At 35.8% G+C, this 12,887-nt stretch overlaps 1 protein-coding gene across 1 annotated transcript; it reads right to left on the minus strand.

The window, feature by feature from the left end:
* Positions 1-419: 419 nt before the first annotated feature.
* On the minus strand, positions 420-12,669 carry LOC311072762 (uncharacterized protein). The gene is made up of 11 exons (XM_084097989.1): positions 12,378-12,669; positions 9,869-10,018; positions 9,365-9,517; positions 8,841-8,990; positions 8,318-8,470; positions 7,948-8,097; positions 7,453-7,602; positions 6,878-7,030; positions 6,491-6,643; positions 4,694-4,843; positions 420-3,216 (listed from the first exon to the last, which is right to left on the minus strand). The coding sequence occupies exons 1-11, from the start codon at positions 12,457-12,459 to the stop codon at positions 3,212-3,214; spliced, it is 1,449 nt and encodes a 482-aa protein (XP_083954115.1). The 5' UTR covers positions 12,460-12,669; the 3' UTR covers positions 420-3,211.
* Positions 12,670-12,887: the final 218 nt, after the last annotated feature.

A 12,887-nucleotide genomic window follows, 5' to 3' on the forward strand; every position in this document is an offset into this window, starting at 1 on the left:
TTTAGATTCATATTAGTAAATAATCATATTAGCTTGTACAAAAATGGCATTACATGACCCCTTTAAAGGAGTAGTTCACCCATAAATTAAAATTAGCCCATGATTTACTCACCCTGAAGCTAGTTATCTTAGTCGATAAAGTTTTAAATATGAATATTTTTCTTACACGAACGCATCGCTTCACTTCAGAAGGACTTTATTTATTACCAGCAGTCAGATCTGACCATTATCACTCAGTTTATCTGGCCTTTTTCTTTGCAGAAACATGATCATGATAATGGTCCATGTCTTTGTAAACTAAAACAATTTTTCCTTGATGGCACAAAACCGCAGGTGAAAGCCATCTGCAACAACTATCTGGTGTGGTGGCAAACAAAAGTATATCACTGAATAAGAGACAAATATTCCCAATTGTCTTTGATGAGGTTTATTTTCTTGCAAGGAAAGGCCAGCAGTCATACAGTCACACAGAGTGGATGCAGAGTGTGACCGTGAGGGGAGGGCATCCTTTCTCCTTTATAGTCTTGACTCTCAGAATGTTATTTTTCTTGGCCAATTATAGTATTTCAACCATATGTGGAACATTCTTAGACTTGTTCATCATATGTTATCCTTGAGTGGAGGCCCTCGTGTCACGTACCAACACTCTTTACCATTCCAATACAATTCCATATTAGAATAAGGTTTGTGTGTGCTCTTTTACTGTCACATGATGGTCACACACATCTTAAAGATAAAATGTCTTGCAATTTGTGTAAAGGTTCAAGATTAAACTGTATTTCTCCCTGTCCATTTTCCTTTCAGGGTGATGGCTGCCATTTTTCAGAATCAGGGTCCACAAGGGTCTGGGCCCGCCTGCATCAGCCAGGACACACACATCTTGAAATGTAGGAGATGGGTGTGGAGATAATTCAAGGGGCAATTCACACCTCATAGCACTCATACTGCAGCTCCATGGCCTCTCGGTGTAGCTCCGGAACTAAATTATACACCAGAGATTATGATAGGATAGACACCACCCATCTCTTATACACAAAGATACAGAACACAGCCTCACTACTACAACCTCACAACATCTCTACCTGGCATAGATCATAGGACTATCCAGGGCAAAAGCATTCATAATTTCTTTTCAATTGTGTCAAACAATTTTACAGTGTTACAATTTTGTCAACTTCCTGTATGTAAACACTGTAATATGCATTGGACATGTGCATGGCTATAGTCACACATCAAATGATTTAATTTCTAACCATTCAAATTACACATTGAAATGCAGTGCAACTGGTCTCTTTTAATAAAATATTTATTATGTCCAGCATTGTTGCAAACTAGTAGGACCCACAAAATATGACTAATGACAATACAAATTTAGAGTTAGTTCTGGAATGCAGTCATTTCTATCAATCAACCACACAGTTCCCAGTCAGACCTGCATTATCGAGTGGGACATAGCCTGTACATCAAATGCAGAGAGGATGATTGCAAAAGCTAAACTAGGGATTTTAAATCTCTGTTTCTGTAAGTCTTATTCTCTAATTGACCTGATTTAAACTTTAGGTTTGCATTAATGATTTGCAATTAAAACAACTAATATAGACAATCTTATTTCTATATTTAATAATGTTTTATATTTTAATTATGCATACCGCTGATAAATATACTAGTTATTGAAAATTGTATTGTTATTTTGCTACCTTTCCTTTAATTCATCCAGACAAAGTCTAAATTCCACTGCCATATGGCAGTGGAAGTGAAGATGGTGATCAAATGAGCTCACTAAATATGACTCTGAAAAGGAGATCTTATTTACCACTCACACATGAGTTCATCATGTGTTATTTTATGTTCTTGTGTTTATCTAACAACTCCATTCTCATCTTACAATAACACCAAATTCATCAGTGTGCAATTATTGCATCGTCATTCAGAAGTTGTCCAGGTGTTTCATACGCAATGGAGCGTCGTCAGTGAAATGATTCCTTAACCTGTGGAGATCTGCCCAAACCTTCTGCTTAGATTATGTGATTATATTAAATATTGTTTGTCATTTGCTTTTTGTTTCTGTGGTACTGCTCTCCTCTTTTTGTGTGTTACAGTGACTCCGGCCTGCATCGACATTAAACCTCCCTCAGCGTAGGTGAATTGGGTGGTGTGGCACTGCTGTGTGGTGTGTACTAGAAGGTTGGCACTGAAATGGTGATTCTGAAGGTTCCTTCTTATTTGCGGTGTAGGCTATGCTGTGGGTTTTCTTCTGTGTCTTAAAGGTGGTAGGAGGTCCATAAGAGCAGGCCCGACCCTCTTGCAGTCTTGAGGAGAGCCATTTCCTACTTCTATGGATTCTATTGTTGACACGTTTTAACATTTGATGGTCCGTGTTGTAACAAAATTGTGTTTTATTTTTTATTTTTAATGAACTTTATTTGTTGCCTAGAATCAAGTATTGTGATCTACTAGGGCTCCGACTGCCTTAAGAGGTGGTGTAGTCAGCTTATATTTCTTACACTTACAAGAAATTGTCACAGCAGCTGCTCAAGTGAGCGCTGAGAAAATGGCAGATAGTGTACTACTCCCTGAGGGCGGAAACTATGGTAATACAGGACTGTCAATCAGCAGCAGTGGGCAGGGCCTGAGCAGTATGATGTCAAAAAGGAGTGGGTGGATTTTTATCACTGTAGAGTGATTGGGTTCACACGCTGCCAACACACATTTATGTCCAAAACACAATATAAAAGTGGATTTTGCATAATAGATGCCCTTTAATTTAACCTGGTGTCTCCTAGACACCTACAATTTTGTACTCTATTAGACGTCTCTCCACAGGTCTCTGGAGTTCCACTTCAGCACCATCACTTAGGAATAAATAAGATCTCTAGTGCTCCACTTCAGCACTATCACTTGAGAATAATAGTAAGATCTCTAGTGTCTAACCTGACTGACAGACAGACTCCAAATGATGTCTTTGAATAAGCTTTAATCACTGCCAGGAGGACCTCATATCAATCACAGAGAATACCACCGGCAAAAAGAATACAACAGTTAATATAGGATAGGTACATGACAAAGGTAACATGACTCATTACTTAATTTCTCTAATATGATTAACACTGCATGTACGATCACAGGTGTTGAGCAGCATTTCTGTCCGGCAGGGCACTGACCATCATGGGAACAGTATTCGGCACACACTGGATTCCCTTCAGTTATGCACCTAGACTGTATGGATAGAGATTCAGATTTAGTCTGGCCCTTTAGTGGGATTAAACATCATATGTACATCACAAAACACTCAGGACATGAATAGCTAGTTTTACTTACTGAGTGAATTGCATTGAGTATTATTTATCATCTTTATTAATTTTGTAAAGCCACCCACAGTGTTGGGTAAGTTACTTTAAAAAAGTAATTAGTTATAGTTACTAGTTACTTCTCACAAATAGTAACGTTAGTAACTGAATTACATCATTACAAAAGTAACTAATTACCCGCGAAAGTAACTACTGCGTTACTTAAAAAAAAAAAAGAAAAAAAAAAAGTTTAAATATAAGAAATTTCTTGGATACCCCCAATATGAAATGTTAAGTGAATTAAATGGACACTAAATAGAACATCATATTATTATAAAACATTGTACACTAAGCTACACTATTTTAATGTTGCCGTGGGACAATGTGAGAGACACCTATTAACTTAAATATTTAAATATTATCATTACTATAGTGGAACAACAAAACACAATAGATGGTTTAGAACTTTTAATATTTATTGCACAGACCACAACTGGCCAACAAATAAGTCTAAAAATAAATAATGCTTCTTAAGAAATGTACAATATACATACACATACACTAGTGCATATAATTAAAATGATAAAAAATGGATTCCTCACAATAGTAAGTTTAGCAAAAAGTGCTCTCAATATAATACTGAACAGTGTACCAAAATAAATAATAATAATAATAGAATCTTTTGGGGGGTTATTTTTATAACCTACAGAGAATGTCATCAGAAGTTATTTTAGCCAAATTCTAGTCGTGTTTGCCGCACGTGTTCACAACTGGTCAAACAAATATTTTCTTTGAACGTTCCCTGCAGGTTGTTTTGGAGTTTGTTATATAAACTAATTAAAACATTGCATATGATACCGTGTACTTGGAGGCCAACTGATTTTTCTTTTGATATTAGAAAACCAAAATCGGGAATAGAGCTTGTTTCCAGTCTATCAGTTAGAAATAGGAGAGCAAAAAGATCCGGTTCTCCGGTTCTCGTGACAGTTCTTGCGTGAACGTTAATAGACCTATTACATACCCAAGTCAATGCATTATTCTTTTCTTTTTGTATTAGTGTTTAAAATATTTAATTTACAACTAATTATATTGATTTAGATCTTAATTTATTACGATTTTTTTTTTAATACTTACTGGGCGAGGCAGCTGACTTACTGCAGCTGATGCAAAGCGTAGGTGAAATTATTGAAGAAATCCCTGTCTAGGCTCTTCCCCGGTACGGGTTGTGTCGAGCCATTCGTTAGTTGTTAACGATAATAAATATGTTAACATTAGTTTCATTAATTTGAAACTTTTATGCTTCCATCTGAGGCCATTTCCCCCGATGCCTAATTGTACGAGACCTTACACCTGACGTTGAATATAATATAATATAATATTAATATAATATTATAATATAATAATACCTGTAACTGGAGCCATACACTGAAGTCCACATCCATTGTTGCAGCATTTCTCATTCTTGGGACACTCACGGTCATTGGCACATGACGCAAAACGTATCCGGGCACACATTTCTGGTTTATATTTTCTCCTTGGACACACTCCTGGCTTTACTGTTATACAGACACATGACAGAGAAGCCTTATCACTGAATGCTGAATTAATTTTTCACTGGGGTTTTTGGTTCCTTTGCAGTTGTAGGCTGTAAGGACCTTTGAAATAACTGAAATCATTTGGCCAAGTACATGGACATGTACGTAATGCAGTCAAGACCTGCCTGAAACTACTTTAGCCGTGTGTTTCCCTGAAAATAATTGCACTCCTTAGAATCTTCGGCAACCAATCAGATTCAAGCATTCAACATCCTATAGTCAGGGGTGCGTTTATAGTTGGGCTGGTCTATGGGGTGCAGAGTAGGCTATGTCAGGCATATGGGCCCAGGATGCTAGGGGGGCCCAAATCACCACTTTGGTCCATTACTTTTTTGTGATTTGGTTTTCTTACATACACAAACATGTTAAATCAGATTCAAACATTCAACAGCCCCGTGGTGAACTTGAAATAATGTAAATGTAAAACTAATAAGGTATTTAAATGTATTATTAAACGTAAAAAAACGATCGTCGCAATAAGTGTAGGATATTGTGATGTCAAAACATTTGGTAGCCTAACTAAACATAATTTTATTAAGTTTAGTGACACCGTTACGATGTGCATCGTGCAGTGACTGGCTACTGCTTTTATTATTGCTTGATACAATTTTTACAGTTTCAATTCAATTCTTGTGGTTTGATTCCGATCTTGATTCAATATCTCGATAATAAATAGTAGATGCATGTTAATTTTTCTCAAGAAAGAAATTCTCACATAATGCTGTAAACAGAGCTCTGTCAGCTGGCATTATTAAAGGCTTAAAATAACTCGAATGAAATATGCTGCGTTTTTTATTATAATAACTTTTTATTTTTTAATGATACAAGTAAAAATAATAAATATGTAATATAGTGCACATATTTAGCAAAATACTCATTTATAGGCTACTAATACTAAATATATTATAAAATACTAATTTTTCTAGCCAACTAACATGCTATGGTCATTAAATGGCTTTCCTGAGGTAAATGTGTGACATTGTTCTCCAGCTGTTTTATTGACCTTTTTCCGTGGTTGAAAAACACTGATTGATCGATAGCATGTATGATGCATTTACATTTTGATAAGTTGTACTGTATCTACCTTTTATAGTTTTACTATTAACTAGTAGTAAAGAGAGATGATCGGTTCACGTGCCGCTTGAACTGAGGTGCTACAGCGATGTCACATTTAAAAGCGGCAAAACAGTATTTATTGTCTGAAATTCGTAATAAAATTCACAGAACCTGAGACTTGAGAATTAGTTTCCTATCATAAGTAACCTGCTCTGTCTTGTCTGTCGGTGTCAGTGTCCTCTTTGCTTGGCGATTTGTCTCTGTGTGAGAAAATGGATGTGGCGTGAGAGCGTGTGAAAGGGGTCAATTGCGTGAGTGGCAGCTCTGTGTTTAAGTTGCTAAGAGTGGTTGCTAGGGGTGTTGTCTAGTAATACATAGAACCGTTGGGTGAAGCAGTCATAGCCGTGTTTTATCGTGAATAAAACACAGCTATTGACCATTCAGAATCAAGGACTGAAACTAACGGTTTTATAATATAATATAATATAATATAATATAATATAATATAATATAATATAATATAATATAATATAATATAATATAATATAATACCTGTAACTGGAGCCATACACTGACGTCCACCGCATGCAGTTCTGCAGCATTTCTCCTTTTTGGGACACTCACTGTCATCGGCACACAACTCTTCACCCTTCTTGATACACCTTATTTCTTTAAAGTTTGTTCTTGGACACACTCCTGGCTTTACTGTTATACAGACACATGACAGAGAGAAAAAAAAATAAAAATAAAAATAAATAAACCTGATATATTGAAGAGCACAGGTGAGGTGACATTTATCACAAGTTTTTATGAAGATTGTTTTAAGTTCACTTAAATTATAAGTTGTTATATTTTTTGAAAGCCTAATACAATTTTAAAATTGATAGCTTTTAATTATACTGTAATGCTGAATGCCTATAATTAAATAAAATATCATACCTGTAACTGGAGCCATACAGTCAAGTCCATTACACATAGTGCTGCAGCATTTCTGATTGTCGGGACACTCACTGTCATCGGCACACAACTCTTCACCCTTCCTCTTACACTTTACTTCTTCATAGTTTGTTCTTGGACACACTCCTGGCTTTACTGTTATACAGACACATGACGGAAAAAAAAAAATAGCCCTGATTTATTGAAGAGCACAGGTAAATGTGATAGTTAATATGAGTTTTTGTGAAGATTGTTTTAAGTTAACTTAAAATTATATTTTTTAAAGCCTAATAAGTGTTAAAATTGATAGCTTTCAATTACACTGTAATGCTGAATGCCTATAATTAATGACTAAAATTAAGAAAAAAACAAAAAAAAAACAAAACAAAAAAAACAATTTCATAGACATCAGGATCAGTATTGGTATCAATAATGCCGTCTTTCATAAAAATATGCCATTATACAAATATTTGAAATGTTGCTTGACCACACATAATTAATATAATATAATATAATATAATATAATATAATATAATATAATATAATATAATATAATATAATACAATATAATATAATACCTGTATCTGGTGCCATACACTGAAGTCCACATCCATTGCTGCAGCATTTCTCATTCTTGGGACACTCACGGTCATCGGCACACGACACGAAACGTATCCAGGCACACTCTTCTGCTTCATATTTTGTGCTTGGACACACTCCTGGCTTTACTGTTATACAGACACATGACAGAGAAGCCATATCACTGAATGCTGAATTAATTTTTCACAGTAAAAAAAAAAAAAAAATCCACTGTCACAGTCTTTTTTACAGGGGTTTTTGGTTCTTTTGCTGTTGTTGCTGTAAGGACCTTTGAAATAACTGAAATCATTTGGCGAAGTGTTATTATAGACATGTAATACGGTCAAGACCTGCCTGGAACTACTTTAGCCGTGCGTTTCCCTGAAAACGCATTCAAATGGAAGGGGGTTCAATTGTGCTTAATTACAGAAAATATGCGATTAATTAGTTAAATTGTATCGATTGACCGCATATAATGTAATGTAATATAATACCTGTAACTGGAGCCGTACACTTATGTCCACCACATGGAGTGCTGCAGCATTTCTCCTTTTTCGGACACTCACTGTCACCGGCACACAAATCGTCATCCTTCCTGATACACCTTATTTCTTCATTTGTTCTTGGACACACTCCTGGCTTTACTGTTATACAGACACATGACAAAAAAAACAAACAAAAAAAACAAAAACAAAAAGTAAAAAAAAAAAAAAATAGCCCTGATATATTGAAGAGCACAGGTGAAGTGACATTTATTACAAGTTTTTATGAAGATTGTTTTAAGTTCACTTAAATTATAAGTTATATTTTTTTAAAGCCTGATACAATTTACAATGCTGAATGCCTATAATTAAAATATCATACCTGTAACTGGAGCCATACAGTCAAGTCCATTACACATCGTGCTGCAGCATTTCTGATTGTCGGGACACTCACTGTCACCGGCACACAACTCTTCATCCTTCATAAAACACATTGTTGTTCCATCGTTTGTGATTGGACACACTCCTGGCTTTGCTGTTATACAGACAAGACGGAGAAAAAAAAAAAAAATAGCCCTGATTTATTGAAGAGCACAGGTAAATGTGATAGTTAATATGAGTTTGTGAAGATTGGTTTAAGTTAACTTAAATTATATTAGTTGTTATATTTTTTAAAGCCTATTTTTTTTTTTTTTTAATTGATAGCTTTCAATTACACTAATGCCTATAATTATTGACTAAAATTAAGAAAAAAAACAAACAAAAACAATTTCATAGAGACATCAGGAGCAGTATTGGTATCAGTGATGCATTCTTTCATAAAATTATGCCATTATACAAATATTTGAAATATTGATTGACCGAATATAATATAATATAATATAATATAATATAATATAATATACCTGTAACTGGAGCCATACACTGAAGTCCACATCCATTGCTGCAGCATTTCTCATTCATGGGACACTCACTGTCATCGGCACACGACACGAAACGTATCCAGGCACACTCTTCTGCTTCATATTTTGTGCTTGGACACACTCCTGGCTTTACTGTTATACAGACACATGACAGAGAAGCCATATCACTGAATGCTGAATTAATTTTTCACAGTAAAAAAAAAAAAAAAAAATCCACTGTCAGTCTTTTTTACAGGGGTTTTTGGTTCTTTTGCTGTTGTTGCTGTAAGGACCTTTGAAATAACTGAAATCATTTGGCGAAGTGTTATAGACATGTAATACGGTCAAGACCTGCCTGGAACTACTTTAGCCGTGCGTTTCCCTGAAAACGCATTCAAATGGAAGGGGGTTCAATTGTGCTTAATTACAGAAAATATGCAATTAATTAGTTAAATTGTATCGATTGATCGCACATATGATGTAATGTAATATAATGTAATATAATATAATATAATATAATATAATACCTGTAACTGGAGCCGTACACTGACGTCCACCGCATGCAGTTCTGCAGCATTTCTCATTTTTGGGACACTCACTGTCATCGGCACACAACTCTTCATCCTTCCTGATACACCTTACTACTTCAGAGTTTGTTCTTGGACACACTCCTGGCTTTACTGTTATACAGACACATGACAGAAAAAAATTAAATATTGTAAAAAAAATAAAATAGCCCTGATTTATTGAAGAGCACAGGTTAATGTGACAGTTAATATGAGTTTTTGTGAAGATTGTTTTAAGCTCATTTAAATTATATTAGTTATATATTTTAAAGCCTAATAAATGTTTTGATAGCTTTCAATTACACTGTAATGCTGAATGCCTATAATTAATGACTAAAATAAAATAAATAATAATTTTCATAGAGACATCAGGAGCAGTATTGGTATCAATAATGCCTTCTTTCATAAAAAGATGCCATTAAAAAAAATATTTTAAATATTGATTGACCACACATAATATAATACCTGTAACTGAAACCATACACCGAAGTCCACATCCATTGTTGCAGCATTTCTTATTCTTGGCACAGTCACTGTCATCGGCACACGACACGAAATGTATCCGGGCACACACTCCTCCTTCATATTTTGTGCTTGGACACACTCCTGGATTTGCTGTTATACAGACACATGACAGAGAAGCCAAATCACTGAATGCTGAATGTCTTTTTCACTGGGGTTTTTGGTTATTTTGCTGTTGTTGCTGTAAGGACCTTTGAAATAACTGAAATCATTTGGCAAAGTGATATAGACATGTAATGCGGCAATTTCTGATCTAAAACAGTTTCTACACCAAATTTATTTGTGTGTGTGTGTGTGTGTGTGTGTGTGTGTGTGTGTGTGTGTGTGTGTGTGTGTGTGTGTGTGTGTGTGTGTGTGTGTGTGTGTGTGTGTGTGTGTGTGTGTGTGTGTGTGTTTTCATGACAACTGAGGACATTTTTATGATAACACACCTGCAAATGAGGACACTCGGGAAAATAGGTGATATATGAGGACATTTTGGGGGTCCTCATTTTTCAAATGGCTTTAAAAACATACTAAGCAGTGTTTTTTTTATGCAAAAATGCAGAATGTTTCCTGTGATGGGTAGGTTTAGGGATAGGGGCAGTGTAAGGGGATAGAATATACAGTTTGTACAGTATAAAAACCATTACGCCTATGGAATGTCCTCACAAATCACATAAACATGGCTGTGTGTGTGTGTGTGTGTGTGTGTTCCTTTTGAAAGACCTCTAGTATTATTGTCCATAACTAATTGAAACTCACTGAAAGCAGGCGACACAGACACAGACACAGACACAGACACAGACACAGACACAGACACAGACACAGACACAGACACAGAGCATCTGTATCTTCCAGCGAAGCGTCTCTCGACTGAACGGCACGACTGCCAGCTTCCTGGAGAATGACCGGCCACTAAAGAGCAGGTTATAATCAGGGCAAGGGCCCCTGGGCTTAAGTATATGTTTGGGCCCTAGCAACACTACAAATGATCTCAACTAGAACATCATTATGGATCACAAAAATGTAAATATGCTTTGAATTTCCTAGACCAATAAATGCATTAACATGCCATGCCTAGCCCAGCGAAAGGTTAGCAGTGATGTATAATTAATACAATAAAATACTGGATGTACTCTGAGTTGAGAGAAGATCAAAACCATGAAATAACACTTGAGCAATTAAAGGAATAGTTCACTTTTAAAATGAAAATTCTGTCATCATATACTCACCCTCATGTTGTTCCTAACCTATATGAATTTATTTCTTCTGCTGAACAGAAAGGAAGGTATTTAGAAGAATGTCAGTAACCAGACAGTTTTTGGGTCCCATTGACTTCCATAGTATATTTTTTTCCTACTATGGAAGTCAATGGGACCCAGAAACTGCCTGGTTACTGACATTCTTCTAAATACCTTCCTTTCTGTTCAGCAAAAGAAAGAAATTCATATAGGTTAGAAACAACATGAGGGTGAGTATATGATGACAGAATTTTCATTTTAAAGTGAACTATTCCTTTAAGGCAGAGATGAACAGTATTTTTTTTTTACTTTGTCATATCTGTGTTCTCTTAGTATTATGTCTCATTTCTTAATTTGAATCAAATTCAATCAGAATACAAAGACAATGTGACATGGCAATTACCGGCACTCTCAAAAAAAGTTTTGGCCCAGAAAACGAGTGACATCGCTTAGAGCACTTTTAATATTTTTGCAGCATTTGTAAGTCAGTTATTTTGCAATATGCGTCAAGTTCACATATTTATCTGCTTCATATCAAAGTAGTTTAGAAATCTACTTTATCCCTAAACTGATCTTAGTGTCATAAAAAAAAGTGCGTAACGTAACCAATTTTGTGAAACGGTTAGTTCGAGTCCTTGATTCTACAGCTGACCGCTTCAACCAATGGTGCTACTCATGGTAAGCGTTTTGCTTTTATTTGCTTTACCCCGGGCTTAAAGTAAAAAGATGACTGTGAAAATAGCAGTATCAATTGGTGAGTATAGTACAGTTGGTGAGATACTACATTTTCATGTCAATTCGTGTTCATTTTGACTACGAGCATGCGCTTACTTTAATTCAGCGTGTGCAACACTGCAAAAATAGACTGGGTGCGGAAACGATCGCTGCACTGCTGTAAACGCAACAGGTGTTGTGCCAAATTCTGACCCCCGGTAATAATTAATTTTCAGGGAGTTGAAATTGGGCACAACACCAGACAACATCCGCATGCAGTGTGAAAGCTGTTAACATGAACGTTACGGGGAAAATAGACACCGCATACGCACTGCACAGTGAAACAGGCGTCAACCCTTTCAATATAAAAGTCTTCTCTATTGACTGACTCAGATAATATTACAATTTATATACAAAGTTTAATTTACAAAGTTTTCATCTTTCACTGGTCACCTGAACTATTGTTCATGCATTTCTTCAGGCTGCGTAATTAAGTTAAAGAACATGGATCTCACCTGTGGTTCCTGGAGCAGCTTCTGTTGTGCTCAAGCATCCAGACAGACACAATAACACAGCGCAATACACTCGAGCTGTCATCCTCTCCAATTACGATCATACAATGAACTGCTGGGAAATCATGCTTGTCTCAGGACGAGAGAGTATTTAAGTTAGCGCTCAACCAATGGCGTGAGTTTGGGGCGGAATGATCTGTTTTGGAGAACAATAGAACACACCCGCATGTTTTAAAAAGTTCCAATGAGGTCAGAGAGTTCTGATACAAGACAAGCTCCAGGCTATGATGCCAATCGGGAGAGCTCTAGGGCCTCTGCTATATGAATATGATGCCAAACTGGGTTTTTTTTTTCTTCCAGAATAGCCTACACAAACTAGTTTTCCCCCCCAAGGAATTTTGAAAGAAAGAAAGAAAGAAAGAAAGTTTTTCGATGTTTCCTTATTCGTTGAATTTAACCCTATACACTACTGGTCAAACGTTTTAGATCGGTAAGATTTTTTATGTTTTTAAA

This window comes from Abramis brama, assembly GCF_963993115.1.
Source record: "Abramis brama genome assembly, chromosome: 22".
NCBI lineage: Eukaryota > Metazoa > Chordata > Actinopteri > Cypriniformes > Leuciscidae > Abramis > Abramis brama.

What these genes read in the sequence shown, in the direction of transcription:
- LOC311072762 (XM_084097989.1), bottom strand. Translation starts at nt 12,459, where the DNA reads ATGACAGCTCGAGTGTATTGCGCTGTGTTATTGTGTCTGTCTGGATGC. An exon ending in GTGTACGGCTCCAGTTACAG is followed by an intron (nt 7,603 to 7,947) that starts GTATTATATTAC and finishes TCTGTATAACAG; the next exon opens with TAAAGCCAGGAGTGTGTCCA. An exon ending in GTGTATGGCTCCAGTTACAG is followed by an intron (nt 4,844 to 6,490) that starts GTATTATATTAT and finishes TCTGTATAACAG; the next exon opens with TAAAGCCAGGAGTGTGTCCA.